The 17,674-nt window shown below is 39.9% G+C and overlaps 2 protein-coding genes across 2 annotated transcripts in view; both read left to right on the top strand.

Moving 5' to 3' along the window:
• LOC119504366 (MAGUK p55 subfamily member 5-A-like) overlaps window positions 1-13,674 on the top strand; it is a 32,612-nt gene extending 18,938 nt beyond the window's left edge. The window contains exons 5-17 of the mRNA XM_037796452.1: window positions 435-542; window positions 2,566-2,643; window positions 2,748-2,888; window positions 4,338-4,499; window positions 4,784-4,861; window positions 4,997-5,180; window positions 5,990-6,061; window positions 6,864-6,935; window positions 8,320-8,487; window positions 8,594-8,683; window positions 10,567-10,679; window positions 11,577-11,687; window positions 11,806-13,674. Coding sequence (XP_037652380.1) covers window positions 435-542; window positions 2,566-2,643; window positions 2,748-2,888; window positions 4,338-4,499; window positions 4,784-4,861; window positions 4,997-5,180; window positions 5,990-6,061; window positions 6,864-6,935; window positions 8,320-8,487; window positions 8,594-8,683; window positions 10,567-10,679; window positions 11,577-11,687; window positions 11,806-11,982 — 1,554 coding nt within the window. The 3' untranslated portion in view covers window positions 11,983-13,674. The remainder of the gene's footprint in view (window positions 1-434; window positions 543-2,565; window positions 2,644-2,747; window positions 2,889-4,337; window positions 4,500-4,783; window positions 4,862-4,996; window positions 5,181-5,989; window positions 6,062-6,863; window positions 6,936-8,319; window positions 8,488-8,593; window positions 8,684-10,566; window positions 10,680-11,576; window positions 11,688-11,805) is intronic.
• The window catches only part of LOC119474418, an 813,351-nt gene that overhangs the window by 329,217 nt on the left and 466,460 nt on the right, over window positions 1-17,674 (top strand). The gene's annotated exons all lie outside the window — the stretch shown is intronic.

The raw sequence follows: 17,674 nt of genomic DNA, 5'->3' as shown, positions 1-17,674 counted from the left end.
AATAGAGAGAGAGAGATTGTGAGGCGAGTGGAAACGTTACAAGAGGGAGACAGCGTGATGGTGCTGTGAATGAGAGAAAGAAAAGTTATTTTCTGATTGTTTCACAGCGGTTAATGCTCTAAAGCAGAAATAAATAACCATCAAACATATTTGTCCACTCCCATGTTGTTAAGAGTATTAAATACTTGACCAATCTCCCTTTTAAGGTACATTTTGAACAGATAAAAAAATGTGTGATTAATTTGAGATTAAATATTTGAATCGGTCGACAGCCCTAGTATGAACATTTAGATGGTATTAGATTTTCATTGCACTTTGATATCACTTTTTAACAACGTCATTTGTAAATGCAGGTATAGTGATGTGGGGGGACATGTATATACTTTATGTGTGAGCTCCAGTTGAGTAAAATCAGGTTTTTGTCCCTCCTTTAGTCTGACTTCCAGTCAGCGCTGAAGATCCATAATGCAGTGGCCACCAGCATGCACCGACCCTCTCCTCCATACCCACACACAAACCAGGCACTTCAGCTGGCCATGGAGGTACATCCACATTTATTTGATTTAACATCTTACCTTGTTTAATTCCTTGACAGTTCTTGTTGCATCATGTTCATCTGACAGAAAGCTAACACACACACACACACACACACACACAGCCCAGGTCAGCAAGTGTGTGCTGTAATAACGAGGTTGGAGACAGAGCAGCTCTGTTCAGCATCAATTAGAGCTGTGTGCACACAGCACAGCACAGCACACACACATTCCTCATATTTTTAAACAACAGCCTGTTTAATTAATGCTACCGATGTCAGAGAGAGAGAGAGAGAGCCGAAGCTGTTAGACTAACTGAAATGTTTTAAAGCAAAGTAGAGAATCTACCTCTGTAAAGGTAGATCTTTCTATGGGCGACTGACTACCAGATGACACCAGGCTGATGATAACCAGTTCAAGTGAAGCCAACATCCAGGATGCTAGTTCGATCAGTGCTGCAATTATTTTTCTGCCCCAGTGTTGAGTTGGCTAGCTGTAAAAGCTATTCATGGCTCATTTCAGTGGAATCTCATTAAAGAGCAGCACATTATTTCTGCTCCATGTTGGCATCTCTGCCCTGCTTTTGGCTTTAAAAGAAAAGCTTTCACTCTCAGAAACATGTTCCTTTGTCAACGATGAAGTGGAAAAGAAATGATAGAAATAAAAACAGTTACTGTGGGCAGGACGATTTGAGGCACTCAAAATACCCTCCCATAGTTCAAGTCTAGCTCATAGTTAGGCCCTCTCAGCTTTAGATGAGATCAGGCCAGGTGCAGATTGAAACCATTTTAAATCCTCACTACACATTTTGAAATTAGTAACAAACTTCACAGATTTTCTCCTCTCTTTTCACACACATTCTCACGTGACAATTTGGGCCTCATTCACCAACAGTTCTTAAGAAGAAATTTCCTCTTAAAACCCTCTTATGCAGTTTTCACGAAGATTCTGACATTCACCAATGTTTTCTTTTGGGCTGTCCTCGACATGAGTTTCTCCACAAAGAATCACACAAAAGCTCCACTTAGAATCTTGTGTTTGCCAGAGATGTGCTCAGAAGGTTTTTTTATTTTACAAATAAGTCACTCAGCATGAAAAAAACATAAAAAGCAACTAATCGACTAAGACCAAAACGACTGATTAGTTGACTAATCGACTAATTATGCCAGGATCAGACTACACAATATATTTTTGACGGTTACGATGGTCACTCTGTCAGATTAGACCATTGAGAGTCATAAATTCTTGTCGTGACTTGGCTGCGACACATGACAGACTACTTAATAACTTTTCTTTTCCATTTCTGTGTGTGCAGTCTCATGCCCTTTTATGTGTATTAGGATCAACTGACACACGCTTTCAATTTACAAGGACATAGACTTTTCTTAGGACCCTTCTCAAGAACCATTTTAAGGAAAACGTTATGAAGATATTGGTAAATGAGGCCCATTATTACTAAATAGCAGAAGATATATAATTTAGAGCAGTCCCTGCCACATTTCAACAAGCTTTAGCTCCATGTTACCTATCAAATACATTGTCATTCCAACATGTTGTCTCCTTGTGGTTGTTATTTTAAAACTCCTCTCTTCTTCCTTGTTTACTTGTGTCTCCATGATGAGCCTGTCAACTATCAGAGTTTATCCAAATTTAGTTTAAGTTTTTGTGGTGGCCGGGATTGTCCTCCAGTTCTTCAAGAGAGTTAAGACCTTGTTTTAGATTGGATCCCCTTTTCCTGGCATTGATACAGACCAAGGCCCCAGATTAGATTACTCTTTCGATTATATTTAATAGGGAATAAATTGAACTCAATTCTTTGTAATCTGAGCACAGCTTTAGATGAACCCATAATTATTTTTGTAAGGATTTTGTTTCAATATACAATACAATATAATGAGAAAAACAATCACTTACTGCAAAATGACTGTTATGTTCAGTTGTTATGTCTGCAGTTGCTATTGATAATATGTTATTGCTGTTGTATAATTTCTCGTGGATATGCCAATGATGTCTTATGTTGCCATGGTTCCAGGCCAGGAATCTCATCCAGTCAAGTCAGAACAAAGAGGGACTCGAACTCCACACCCTGCTGTCAGACACACACATCCAGGTAGAGACACACACACATTATGTATTAGCAAATTAACACAAGAATCCTGTAGTGACTGCCATTGCTTGTGTGCTTGTGTGTGTGTGTGTGTATGTGTTTTGCAGGCTTTGCTCCTGGCCCACGACAGCATAGCAGAGACAGAAATGCAGCCTGAGCCGCTGCCAGCCCAAGGAGAAACACTGACCCAGTGGGGAGGAGAGACTGTCAAGATAGTTCGCATAGAGAAAGCCCAGGACATACCACTGGTAAGACCAACACATGAGAAGGCAGCTCGATAGAAAGCTGACATCCTACCACATTCACAGTTCAGCTGTTATTCCACTAGCTTTAATTGCTCAGGGTCATTACTGATAGAGGGTCGACTGGGGTCTTTCTGTGTGGTGATCACATGTTTTCCCACTGCCTGCTTGGGTGTCCTCCCACAGTCAGGCTAGGTTTGACTCTAAATTACCCGTACTGTAGGTGTGAATGGTAATGTGCCCATATATGGTAGTCCTGTGATGGGGTTAGGGTTAGTGTCCACCTGCCTTTTGCCCACTGTGTGCTGGAATCAGCTCCAGCCCCTTCCTGACCCAGCACTGGATAAGTAGGTATAGATTATGGACAGATTAATAAACAAAACCCCTCTATGAATCCACTATGGGGGGACGCTACAAAGTGTCTGCTCCGTACGGAGTCTCAGCTCAGAGCAGCAGGATTCAGATTTCACACACACGGGATGAGAGAGAGCTGACAGACAAGACGATGGCGGAGGATTTGGTGTAAAAGCGAAAAGCGAAAACGCCTATTCGGCAATTGTTCGGATTTAAACCCAAAGCTATGAGGGAACCATAACATTAATGAGTTAATCTCCGTGCGGAGGGCGGAGCGCTCACGGCCGGTGTGCGTGGCACACGTCCCTGAGCAAGAGCTCAACTGGAGAGGCCAGACACACCGCCACCCAACATTAAAGATCAAAGTAAGTGCTCTAGATATATTGAGCATCATCTTTTCTTTTAAAATGTCCGGTGTAATCAGTAACATCGTGGTTGTCACCAGTTTATTATTTTGGTGGGAAAATGTCCTCACCGTGACATCCTTAGTATGTATCCAGTGAAAAGAATTTATTCCGGTCTGAAATGATGTTGTTATGAATGCCCTATCTCAGATCAAATCAATGAATCAATACATAGGCATAGAAACACTGTGATTTATTCCCATTGAGCTGACATGAAAACTATGTTGGTTCAGTAAATGTCTGTCGTCAGTCAGCCTGGTGAGGGCAGGTTAGCGAGCTGCTGTCTGATGGGCAGAGACGTTTACAGAAGACGGAGTCGGCGTGGATTGGATGACAGAACGCTAACGCGCCACTCGCGTCTCGCTTACGCCTCACAATTAGACTGATGGGATATTGAAAATGTCAGCAGTAGTTGAACTGATGATAGCACAAATAGATATATTATTTGCCCTCTTTTGAATAGTATGCTTTGTTTTTTTTGCTTTCTGTAAAGCTTTTTAAATTTTCCTTCAGGATATGTGCTCTATAATTTATGTGTTTGTAAATGATTAGATTTCATTGAGTAAAATCTCTGATTATTTTCAGTAAAGTACCAGCTTTTTCTCTCCTGGGGGCCAATGTACTGTAAATAACATGCTGTAAATAACACAGGCATGCAGCCATGTCATTCCACTGCGTTTCTGAATGTGTTACGCAGGGGGCAACCGTTCGAAACGAAATGGAAAGCGTAGTGATCAGTCGAATTGTTCGAGGTGGAGCAGCTGAACGGAGTGGACTTTTATCAGAAGGAGATGAAATACTGGAGATCAACGGCATAGAGATCAGAGGGAAAGATGTCAACCAAGTCTTTGACATTCTTGTAAGTATATCCACATGCACGCAGTTAACACAGTGATAAATACTATCACTGGGTGGTAACATAGAGGGATTCATGTTATAAATTAGTATTTCAATTTGATTTGTGTCAAGATGATTATTTGTAGAATAGTTTCCTTTGTATCGATGGCCGTATTCTCTGATACTTTCATTACATGGAGCAGCAAAAACACTATACAGTATATACTAGTCACTTACAGTCCAGGTGTTGAAGACAAGCTGATAACTAACAAGTGCTCTCTTTGTATCTGTGTGTGTGTGTGTCAGGCGGACATGCACGGCCTCCTGACCTTTGTGCTTATTCCCAGCACTCAGAGCAAACCTCCTCCTGTCAAAGAGTCTGTGGTGAGTGCTGCATCGCCGACATCTGAGGATGGCTTGTGGATGAGCAAAAAAATCTGTCAAAGAACAGTTTTAAAAAGTGTTGACAGAAATGAGGTTTGATTTTTTTCCACTGTTGGTCTTCTGTCTCTCCTCCAGGTCCACGTGAAGGCACATTTCGACTACGACCCATCAGATGACCCCTATGTGCCGTGCAGAGAGCTGGGCTTGTCTTTCCAGAAAGGAGATATTCTCCACATTATCAGCCAGTCAGACCCCAACTGGTGGCAGGCTTACAGGGATGGAGATGAGGATAACCAGCCACTGGCTGGACTTGTACCAGGTACTTCAGTCTGTCCATTCATCCGTTTTTGTTTTTTTTTGTCTTGGGTGTTTTTGTTTGAGCATTTGAAGACGAGTTTACACTAGACTTTTTTTTTTAGGGCCAATTTGGCCGTTAATATTCCAGAATTCATCTACCGGTCATATGTTTTAAATAGACATATAATAGCCGAAATTTGACATAACGTGAAAATAAGTTAAATGAAGAAGCTGTCTGAAAAATAAAATAATTGGCTGGTCTTCCGAATTCCACATTTGTCAAATTCAAAATAGTGTTTTGTGGCTCGTAGGGCTGTAGCCTACCGAATAGTTTGAAGGTTCATTCATAACGTTGACGTTCAAATTATTATTAATAACTTCTAATCTTCTGATCTTCTCTTAATGCTCTCTGTCTCTCTCTCAAACGCACACACACAGCGAGCACGGCGCTGTGCTCCTCGTCTCTGTAATTATCTCAGTCCGAAGTCCAAAAGTCAAAATTTATTGAAGACACATAGATGTTATCGTTATTTATATCATCATTGTAGTGGTTTGGTCTGAGCCACTTTCACATTTACAGTCAGCTGGCTGTGTACAGACGTTTTGGCTGTTGATCATTTAACCTGCCGGACAACTACACGTGATACTGGCAACAAGTCGGCACATGCCGGCTAACGTAAACCCTGATTTGGAGACTGCTTAGTCAAACTCTTGCGGGCAAATGCACAAGATGGTTGGCTGTGTCATTCCACTGCATAAACTGGTGTTCCTCTCTTTATTGCATGATATGATTGCTGTTTGTTTTCTCTCATATTCTCACTTTTTCCACAGGGAAGAGTTTCCAGCAGCAGAGAGAAGCCATGAAACAGACCATAGAAGAAGACAAGGAGCCAGAGAAGTCTGGTCCGTTGCTCCACTCTCTACACTTTAACCTCATAATAACCAGTTTAAGGGTATAGTTTGATTTAGGGCTGTCGGTCAATTAAAACATTTGATCGCAATTAATCGCATGGTTGTCCATGGTTAATTGCGATTAAAAAATTTTTTTTTATCAGTTCAAAATGTACCTTAAAAGGAGATTTATCAAGTATTTAATACTCTTATCAACACGGGAGTGGACAAATATGCTGATTTATGCAAATGTATGTATATATGTATTAATAGAAATCAATTAACAACACAAAACAATGACAAATATTGTCCAGAAACCCTCACAGGTACTGCATTTAGCATAAAAAATATGCTCAAATCATAACATGGCAAACTGCAGCCCAACAGGCAACAACAGCTGTCAGTGTGTCAGTGTGCTGACTTGACTATGACTTGCCCCAAACTGCATGTGATTATCATAAAGTGGGCATGTCTGTAAAAGGGTGGAATCCGTGGGTACACATAGAAAACAATTTTCATTCACATATCTGGAGGTCAGAGGTCCAGAGGGACTGCATGAAATATCTTATCCAATTGAGGTAGTTTGTTGGTGTCCAATTAACCAGTTAGCTAACTTACAGGACATCCCAAAGTGTGTGTTTTTTTCCACCAGCAAACATACAAACATAAATTCCAAGCACAGGATGAACTTGGCTTAGATTTCTCATGCCGAAATAAAATAATTGATTTAGTAAAGAAATACATGTTCCTATGCAGTAAATTCAATAAGCCCTGTAGCTCAAAGGTGTGTTTTACGTTGTCTGCTTGTTTACAGGGAAGCTGTGGTGCGCAAAGAAGAACAAGAGGAAGAGAAAGAAGCTGCTGTACAACACTCACAGGAATGATGGTATGACTTCCTGTCTTTCTGGGACTCTCATCAAAATGTCTTCAAATGTAATCGAATCTTTCATGTGCATATAAACTGCTAGTACTCGTAGTCGTGCATCTGCATGGAACTGTGAAGAGAAAAAGACTGAATTAGGCATGAATGGTTATCTGCAACGGCGTATTAAGGCGATTGTAGGTAAAAAAAAAATATATATATATATATATATATATATATATACATACTGTATATTATGGAGATGAGGTAGGGGGTTCCAAGAAATAAAATTTGATTAGAGATTAAAGTGGTAAATTTACAAGAAAAAAACTTTAGTATTCTCTGAGATTATAAAGTCATAAGCCACAATTTGAATTTCGTTTTTTGTTCTTATGGTAAGAACGGCGCCTGAGCGAGGCGAAGGTCCTGTAGGATACATATACATGTTTTCATTCATGTTATTTCTGTGTTCCTTTATGAACATAATGCTGACATCGGTATACATTTTACTTTATCCTCATGTTAGACCTGTTGTAAGTTTTATTTTGCCAGTATCAGATAAATCCTAAAGAGTGCTGTTTCCAAGAGGGGACCTCTGATGGACGGCCTCTGAGCGAGGCGAAGGTCTTGAAAGATACATATACACATTTTCTTTTATGTTCTTTTATGAACATGAATATATACTAATATAATTAATATATTTTGCACTCGGCGGCTCACGTTACTGCAGTATGTTTAACGGTGGCGTCTGTGGTGTGATGAGGTTGATCCAACCTTGCAAAGTGAAGTGATGTAGTTGTAGTAATTTTCTTTTCTCATAAATAATTTTTTTCTCGCAAATGTATGACTTTATAATCTCGGAGAATATGCAGAATATGTAATACGTCGTCGCAGGTATCACATTTTTGATTCTAATGTACGAAATATTTCTCCAAACTTTATTATAGTTCTTATTTTAGTATCATTATTGAATAGGTGACACAAGATCGAAGGCACTGTAGTACAAAGGTAATAATGAACATTCAGTGCTCCAGTATAGAGATCAGTTGGACATCTGAGTGTATATCCAGGTATATGTATTTGCTCTGCTTATCACAGAGAAAGATGAGAGAAAATTAACAATCTACCCTTTCTATACTGTGGCCTGATTAAAACATAAATACAGTACGCTTACAGTACTGTTTTTCTAAACAAATAAGATCAACTATTCATTCCTGACTTGCTGGTTTACATCTTGATCAGTTGGCCTTCGATATGTCATGTTATTCATCATTTCCAGATTTTCTCTTCCTGTTTGTTTTCCTACCTGTCTTCTTTCATATCTTCACTCTCTCCCTCTAACCTCTCATCTCACACTTCCTTTGGACCATATTATAATTAATTCGGTTCTTTCTTTCCATTTACCCAGATATTGATAACGAGGAGATTCTCACCTACGAGGAAATGGCTCTGTACCACCAGCCGGCCAACAGGAAGCGGCCAATTGCACTGATTGGTCCAACCAGCTGCGGGCAGGCGGAGCTTAGACAGAGGCTGCTCAACAGTCAACAAGAACGGTTCGCTGGAGCTGTACCCCGTAAGACTTACACACACACACACGTACTGTACACTGTATACACGCTTTTATGTGTTTGTGGCTATAGTAACATGTGTGTGTGTGTGTGTGTGTGTGTGTGTTGTAGACACCACACGGAGCCGTCGAGATGGCGAGCTGGGTGGTCGAGATTACCACTTTGTGTCTCGTCAGACCTTTGAGGCAGAACTGGCAGCAGGTAAGGTTTCATGTCAGTGGGTACTCCGACATACAGATGTGTATATAAATGGATTATTTAACATTCAACGATATACTAAATTTCACTCGGCACATGACAAAATATTATTCTCAAGAAATCAAGCTAATTAGATGTCATTTATGGGTCCAAATTACGAAAAGGTGCTTTACAGATGGTAGTTAGAGAACCTCAGTGGAATACTAATATATAAGTATCACTCTATACGGTCTGCAGTAGGAACACAGACAATGTGCACTGTGACAGTGTGGGTGGATATGTTGCACATATTCAGGTCTGAAAAGTGAAGCCAATGCTGAAGTGCCTTAAACTCCCATTCTCTCTAACAGCCAGCAGGGGGCCACTCCTCTGGTTGCTAAAAGAAGTCTGATTGTATAGAAGTCTATGACAAAAAATGACCCTACTTCTCACTTGATTTATTACCTCAGTAAACATTGTAAACATGAGTTTATGGTCTCAATCACTAGTTTCAAGTCTTCTTCAATACAGCATGATGTTCATTTGGGACACATCTTCCATGTGCATATAAACTGCTAGTACTTGTAGTCGTGCATCTGCATGAAAGCGTAGTCATCGATGACCAACTGTGAAGAAAAAAAGACTGAATCAGGCATGAATGGGTGTCTGCAACGGCGTACTAGGGTGATTGTAGGTAAAAAGAAAATGATGGAGCCAGGAGAGGGGGAAAATGTATGAGAAAAAAATCACAAATTTACAAGAAACAAACTTGAATATTCTCTGAGATAATAAAGTCATAAATTGTGAGAAATAACTCAGAAATTCTCTGAGATTAAAGTCACAAATTTCTGAATTTCATAACCCCTCAAGTAGTGTTCTCAGGGTAAGGATGGCCTCTGAGCGAGGCGAAGGTCCTGAAAGATACATAAACATGTTTTCATTCATGTTCTTCTAACAGCCAGCAGGGGGCGACTCCTCTGGTTGTTACAAGAAGTCTGATTGTATAGAAGTCTATGAGAAAATGAGCCTACTTCTCTCTTGATTTATTACCTCAGTAAACATGTAAACATGAGTTTATGGTCTCAATCACTAGTTTCAAGTCTTCTTCAATACAGCATGATGTTCATTTAGAGTCAAATAGACCATAAAGCAGGGGATGCTTTAGGACGAAATGCCGAAAAACTGTAGTCCACAAAACCAATGGGTGACATCACGGTGACTATGTCCACTTCTTATATACAGTCCATACACTCAACGTAGTATTTACAGAACTGTCCAATGTCTGCCTTGCCTCATAATAATCACATTTAGATGATTTCTTCAGTGTCAATAACCAAAAACAGTGACCAAATGTGGGCTGATAAAACAGGACTCAGGTGTAACCCACAGCTCACTGACCTGCTCCATGCTCCTTGTTCTAAAACTTAGAGCTTGTTCATCACAAATGTAAATAAGAAAAATGATGTGAGTTTCAAAATCCATGAAAATGATGATTATCACTATTTTTGACAGTACTAAGGCTCAGAATGTTTCATTTTGAACCACTCTTCTATCCTTGGAGCAGTAACAGTGTCCCCTATCCATTTACCTACAGATTTAGATGAGATAAAGGTTTACATATGCTGGTTGTTTGTTAGGTGAAAGAACCCAAACCATTTTAAAATTGTGTAATTTTCCTTTAATAAACTATTTCAAACCTGAATAAAAAAGCAGCTAAGACATGTAGTGACAGTATCATAAGCCTGTAACTAAAGTTTGAAAAAACAGTCAAGGGTTCAAAGGTTTAAGTATAATTACCACATCACAAGTAATCACGAGCACACCCAGTGCTGTAAAGATGGCGTAACTTTGTCCAAATAATACATACACGTCTTGTCCTGACATCTTCCCCCTGGTGTTTTTCCCAGGAAAGCTGATCGAGTCTGGTGACTTTGAGAAGAACCTGTACGGGACAAGTACAGACTCAGTGAGACAGGTCATCAACACTGGAAAAATCTGTGTGCTCTGTCTGCACACACAGGTACGTCCACACACACACTGACTGAGCAGGGTGGCTTAGTGAGAGGAGAGAGGAGCTTCCCACTACAGAACATAAGTTAAAAGTAGGGCTGTCAATCAATTAGAATATTTAATCACATGATTGTCCATAGTTAATCGCGATTAATCGCAAATTAATCCACGTTTTTTATCTGTTCAAAATGAACCTTAAAGGGAGATCTGTCAAGTATTTAATACTCTTATTAACATGGGAGTGGACAAATATGCTGCTTTATGCAAATGTATTGGATATTTATTATTGTTAATCAATTAACAACACAAAACAATAACAGATATCATCCAGAAACCCTCACAGGTATTGCATTTAGTATAAAAAATATGCTCAAATCATAACATGGCAAACTGCAGCCCAACAGGCAACAACAGCTGTCAGTGTGTCAGTGTGCTGACTTGACTATGACTTGCCCCAAACTGCATGTGATTATCATAAAGTGGGCATGTCTGTAAAGGGGAGACTCGTGGGTACCCATAGAACCCATTTACATTCACATATCTGGAGGTCAGAGGTCAAGGGACTCCTTTGAAAATGGCCATGACAGTTTTTCCTCGCCAAAGTTTAGTGTAGATTTGTTGCGTTACTTACCCTTCTCAACAGGTTAGTATGACATGGTTGGTACCGATGGATTCATTAGGTTTTTTCTAGTTTCATGTGATACAAGTATCTTCACTCTAGCTTTAAAACTGAGCTGCTACAACCTAAAAAACGCAAGTTCCATTAAAAGGAACTAGAAAGATTTTAAAGTATTTGCGTTAACGCGTTATTATCACGTTAACTTTGGCAGCCCTAGTTAAAATGGTTGTGGTTGAATCTTTATGTATTTGTGTCTGTGTTTGTGTGTGTGTGTGTGTGTGTGTACAGGCTCTAAAGGTGCTGAGGAGTTCAGACTTGAAGCCTTACATCATCTTCATAGCTCCGCCCTCCCAGGAAAGACTCCGAGCCCTATTGGCTAAAGACAACAAGAACCCCAAGGTTCCTGTCTAACTGACTACACTGCCTGTTTACACTCGGTCAAAGACAAATACCACTGGTGTTTACATCTCTATGTTTGCCTCAGTAACGTGTGTTTGTGTGTGTGTGTTGCGGACAGCCTGAGGAGCTGCGGGACACCATCGAGAAAGCCCGGGAGATGGAGCAGAGCTGCGGTCACCTGTTTGACGCCGTCATCGTCAACACGGACCAGGACAAAGCCTACAACGAGCTGCTACGACTCATCAACAAACTGGACACTGAGCCCCAGTGGGTACCCTGCTCCTGGCTGCGCTGAAAACACACACAAACACACATTACACACACACACACACACCAGTCATAGAGTGACAATGGAGCACACACTCATAGAGATCCAACAAACTGGAACCTGAAATGCTGGGTGAGAGTTACGACGGAGTGTTAGGGCCACCGTCAGGAGACAACAAATCTGAGATTTGTACAGTTGTAATGTTATGAGTTAAAGTTGTAATTTTATGAAAAAACAACATTAATATTACAAGATGCTGTGGTTTAATGAGGGAAAAGTCATAATATTATGAGATAACTTAGTAATTTTACAAGAAAACATCAGTCTTATGAGAATAAGTTTCAAAAGACAAGTCATAATACTACCAAATGAAATTCCTAAAAATGTGGGAATAAAGTTGTGATTTCACTAGAAAAGTCATAATATTTACGGGTTCTCTATATGATATTAAGAGCATTAATATATCATCAACAACTATTGTCTATGTAAAGATATAGAGGTGTAATGTCTACCTGAGCAGGTTAACACTGTTAGCTCTGCCAGCACTGTTGCTGTTGTTTTCACGATTAGCACTGCTAGCAACGCTAGCTACGAGACGCCGGCTCAGCCGTCTCCATGTTGAGAGCCGTGTGGAGGCAATACAAATGCTCTGAATTCTGTATTGAGCACCTTTTAAAGAGCAAAGTCATAATATTACAGGGAAACGGTGGTTATTTTTTAGAACAAAATACTACAGTTACTATTTCTACATGTCATTTTTCAGTTATTTTCAGTATCCTTCTGGATATATTCATGTTCTTATGGTGAAAACTATAACCTAAGTTCATCCATATTCCCTCAGACAGACTGCCCTCAACTCTTTACTAGGGCTGTCTATTGAAATATAGATCTTGTAATTTTATAATGTAAAAAGTCTTAAAATATTAGATTAGATATTAGATTTGTTTTATAAAATTACATTATCCCATAATGTTAGGCACTTGTCTTGTGAATCTGTGAACAAATCTTACTTCTTTTCTAGTTAAATTAGGACTGTATCTCAAAAAAGTTTGACTTTCTCCCTAAAATATTACAACTTTATTACTCAAGTTTTAATTTATTCTTATAAAATTTCTTTTTTTTCTCGGAAAATTACAACTTAATTCTTCAACTTTAATCATAACATACAACATTGTATTCTTGAAATAATCTTTTTCCCTCATAAAACTATGACTTTGGATTTTTTCCAATAAAATTATAAATTTATTGTTGAAATATTATGACTTCCTTGTAATTCCAGCTTTATTCTCCTAACATTAGGACTTTTTTCTTGAGTTTTCTTCCCATTGACCCTGATACTCCGTCGTACTGCAGAGAGTAGATACTCGGCAACACAATCAGCATCTTCTAGAATGTATCATTAACTAATGTACGTACCTGTCGGCACTGTAATGTTAAATACATGCAATTTAACCTTTGTGTGTATTGACTGTCCTTAAAGGGAGGAAACCCTCAACAAAGTGATCTTGGTTGGTGCCTAACTGGTCCATAATGTTTTGCATTCAGCAATGACATTTATACGCCACTGATCTCTTAGTGAGACCAAAATATGGACCTGGAAAATACTGTTTTTATTTTAAGAATTGTTCTTTCTCAGAAACGTGGGGCCTTGTTCATTATGCACCCTTTGCCTTTATCCTGTGATCATTTCAACCATTATGATTAAACATATTTAAATTATGACAGTCAAATTATTTTAACTATTTGCAGTGCAGAGAATTCATGTAAAAAATTAGATTTTGCATTCAAGCTTCTTAGATTAGTATTGAATAAGTCCGACTCGGTGTTGGTCCCGAGCGTGTACAGATGAGGCCCCTGGTGAGGAGTAAATGTGAAAATGACACACGCTGACATTAAGTACTAATTTAAATCCTCACTGAGCCACACGGCCTTTATTGCTATGAAGAACACTCACACAGTTCTGTATGTAAACACCACAACAGTGCATTAGATGCTGACTTTCCACTGTACAGATGTACCGATGTATGGCCTGAAGCTGCAGCCTCCTTAAAGACCCTGACACAGCCAATACTGTAGTTCGGAGTTGTCATTGAGCGTCTGTCGGTCTAGTTTTTGCGGTGTGTCCCGCACCGTCGGCTCTAGTCTGCCCGTGTCTGAGTTTTTTCGGCCGATTTCAGCATGTTGAATCGGCGGCGGAGCTCATCAGTGAGAGAATTCATTCTTGATTAGCTGTTCAGCTGAAACAAATCAGTGCACGAGAAGAGAAACGGAAGTGAGGAAAGCAAGCCGACGAGTAAAGTCAAGAGGACACACACATACATACACATCGCCAACTGTTGCGTCGCCTCACGTCGCCTTTGTCTTGGCCGACAAATTGCATTCGAACGCACCGCAAAGACTACCGCCGACGGCCAGTTAGCACGAACGTTCTGCGCCTGCGTGAGTGGAAATAACTCTCAACACCAGCAGGCGGCGGTAGTCTGTATTCATCATTCAAAAAGGGAAACCGAGGACGACGGATATACAAGCCATTGCTATGTTACGTACATGAAACAAAGCGGCGTCTGCCAACCATTTCCACACCACTCTCACTCACCACTCAGCTTCATTCCAGACGTTCATGGTGCTGTGAAAATATCCGTCTGTTGGAATGATCAGATGAGATGAAGATGAAAAAATGAGAAGAACCTTTTGTGTTTTTCCTCTTCACTTTACTCATTGGCTTGTTTTCCTCACTTCCGTTTCTCTTCTCGTACACTGATTTGTTTAAGCTGAACAACCAATCAGAGTGATTGGCTCCGACAAGGGCAGACTAGAGCTGACGGAGCGGGACACGCCGTAAAAACTAGACCGACAGATGCTCACCGACAGCCCCAAACTGTCCGACAGCCGACCGTCGGCTTGGTGTGTCAGGACCTTAAGACTGACTGACTGACTGACTGACTGGTTTCTGCCTGGCTCTCCTGTTAAAATGCACCCTATTGCAATAAACACTAAACTAAAGGACGCAGCAGACTGACTGACCGACGACAGCCTATCTTATTCTGTCCTGTCTGATCACATGTGAGTAGAAATGACCTCTGACCTCTGAGCCCTGAGGGGGGAGCGGCTAAAGAAGACGTGAAAGTTGTAGTTTTTAGTTGTGTTCCTGATCGGCACATGATGCTGAAGTTATTATATATTTAGTGTGTGTGAAAGTATGTATGTATGTATGTATGTATGTATGTGTGTGTGTGTGTGTGTGTGTGTGTGTGTGTGTGTGTGTGTGCGCGTGTGTGTGTGCGCCTGTCTTTGAAGACAGTGAAGTATTATTATGACCTGAAGTAGACCTGACGAAATATCACTGTTATCACTGGGTAGAGCTTTTATATATTTGTAATATTAAAAATAGATCTATGAAGTCCAGAATGCACCAATAAGATTGCAGGTTTCACCTCAACTGCCATTGGTCCGAGAGGGAGAGGGGGGCGGGGCTAGGTGGAGTTAACTGTATTGAATGTAAAGTTAATTGACACCACTTCTTGTTTATCAGACATCACTTCTTCCTGAGTAAATCTGCTTTTTGTATGAATATTCACAATGAATAAATAAATAAATAGATGATTGATAGAAAAAGACTGAATTTGTTGTTTTTTTGTTAAAGGTTTCTTTAAAGACTTTTTACACCTGGCTTTCATTTATTTTAGTTACTTTAAATCAGCAGTAGGCAAGTTAGAGCAAATATGAATCAATAATCTGTTACTGTAATGCCTATTTCTCTCCTCAAATGTTTTCAGAATCATCTTGTAGTGTACTGTTTAACTGTAAAATGAGAAAGTTTGTAACCCGACGGCCATGTTGAGAACAGTTGAGGAAATACCAAGCACCGCCCACCAGCCAGAGCACAGCCAGTAGGAACGCTTTCTCTCTCTGAAATGACCTGTGATTTGCCAAAGTCTCCCGTCACGGGCTAGATTTTCTAAAGCAGAGCCATGATGAGGAGCAGAAGTCTAGTTTTCTCTCAGAACACTTGAATTACAATATGGTGAAAGGTTATTATTTGTCCAATGATGCCAAAAATATACTGCCTACTGCAGGTTTAAGTTTTAAAACTTTGATATATTTTAACAAAACATTTCAGTCAGAAATGGATGGTATAGTTTAAATATTATTACTACTACCACTACAATTGTATTTTCTTAATGTTATTTTTTACTACCATTGAATTTCTTCTGAAGTCAGAAATAATTATTTAAACATTTAAAGGATACATAAAAACTATTACATTTATTATTTATTACATTATAGGATTGGAGGTTTCACCCACCTTCTCCAGTGTGAAATAACTAATAATTTTGAAAAAACTACATTTCATAGCAGCCTCCACAAAGCTGATCACTCCTGTATGGCTCTCTGGTAGTAGGTGTAGTAACATAAAGGAGCCACAAGAGGGCCCTGTTCTATGCATTATTGTTGCCATGGGTTGTCTTTGAAGTGGAACAATGGTCCACTGCCATGCTCCAGTACTCTCTCCCAGATCCTCCGCCTCAGCTTTGCGAAAAGGAAACAGACCTGGCTCCTTGTATTTTGCAGCTTTTGTGTCGGCTACATGTTTGGTCTGGTTCTGGACATGAAGCTGGTGAACCTGCCTCTTTCCTGTCTGATCATGCCAAATCAAAAGCACACTCTGGGTTTGAGCAGTCTGATTTCTACACCCTTTACTCCTCCACATGGAACGCTGAGATCAGCAACTAAACATCTCACTCCACTTTCCCATTACATTCCTCTGTAAAAGTCAGTAAACTTGGACAGAACTAGAGGATCATGTTTCACTAAATGTTTTACTGTGCAAGGTTAACCAATAGCCTTCATCATAAAAACACTTTATAAGAAGTTGTCATCAGTGGCTGCTACTTTGCATTTGGTCTTTGTGGCCTTCTGATTTGATCTGAGCTGGTTTCCTTTTCAACCTGTTTGAGGAGCAAACAAAGATTATCAGTGCAGAGCAAGATGTTTATCCCCAACCTCTGTCTGTGTTAGCATAAAGGGAAAAATCCCCTTAAAAAACACTCAAACTGTTAAAGTTTATTTGAAGTGGTCCACCTATATGTTTGGAATATTTTCTTATATTTATTCTCTCTCTCTCTCTCTCTCTCTCTCTCCCTCTCTCTCTCTCTGGACTAACTTTCTGTTACCTTGCCTATAATGTTGGTATGACCTAGGACAAAGCCTCCTCTTTCATGTCTGTCATGTAAATTGCTATCCGATCTTCAGTCACATCCATATTATCTCACCTGCAGGCACCATGGAGAACAGTCTCTAATATATTTGAGATAAATCCATATCTTAATTCTGAATCCACTAGTCAGCTTAACCCTTGGGAAGCCATTCTGTGGACAGGATGGAAAGATTGTTAGTCCCTTTATAAAAGGCAAATTCAATCAAATATAAGTCATAAAATAAAAAACAGAAACACTTTGGCTTGATGTTTGGTCAATTATCTTCGTGGCAACTATGGTATTGAATAATAAAACAAAATCTTACAGCAACATATTAATATTTGGTTTCGCAGACAAAAGTGAATATGAACATTGTCTGAGCAAATTACAGATAAATTAAAGGGACTATTTGTAACTTTGTACGCGCATAAATGAAGCGGGTCGTCACACATGCGCGCTCGCATATGCGCGTTCGCGTGTAGCCGCTGTACCCTCCTCCTCTGCCTGCTCGCCTTCACTCA

The sequence above is a fragment of the Sebastes umbrosus genome, chromosome 16 (assembly GCF_015220745.1).
Source record: "Sebastes umbrosus isolate fSebUmb1 chromosome 16, fSebUmb1.pri, whole genome shotgun sequence".
Lineage (NCBI taxonomy): Eukaryota > Metazoa > Chordata > Actinopteri > Perciformes > Sebastidae > Sebastes > Sebastes umbrosus.
Note: the sequence above shows the minus strand (reverse complement) of the source record. Positions and strands in the feature narration are given on the sequence as shown.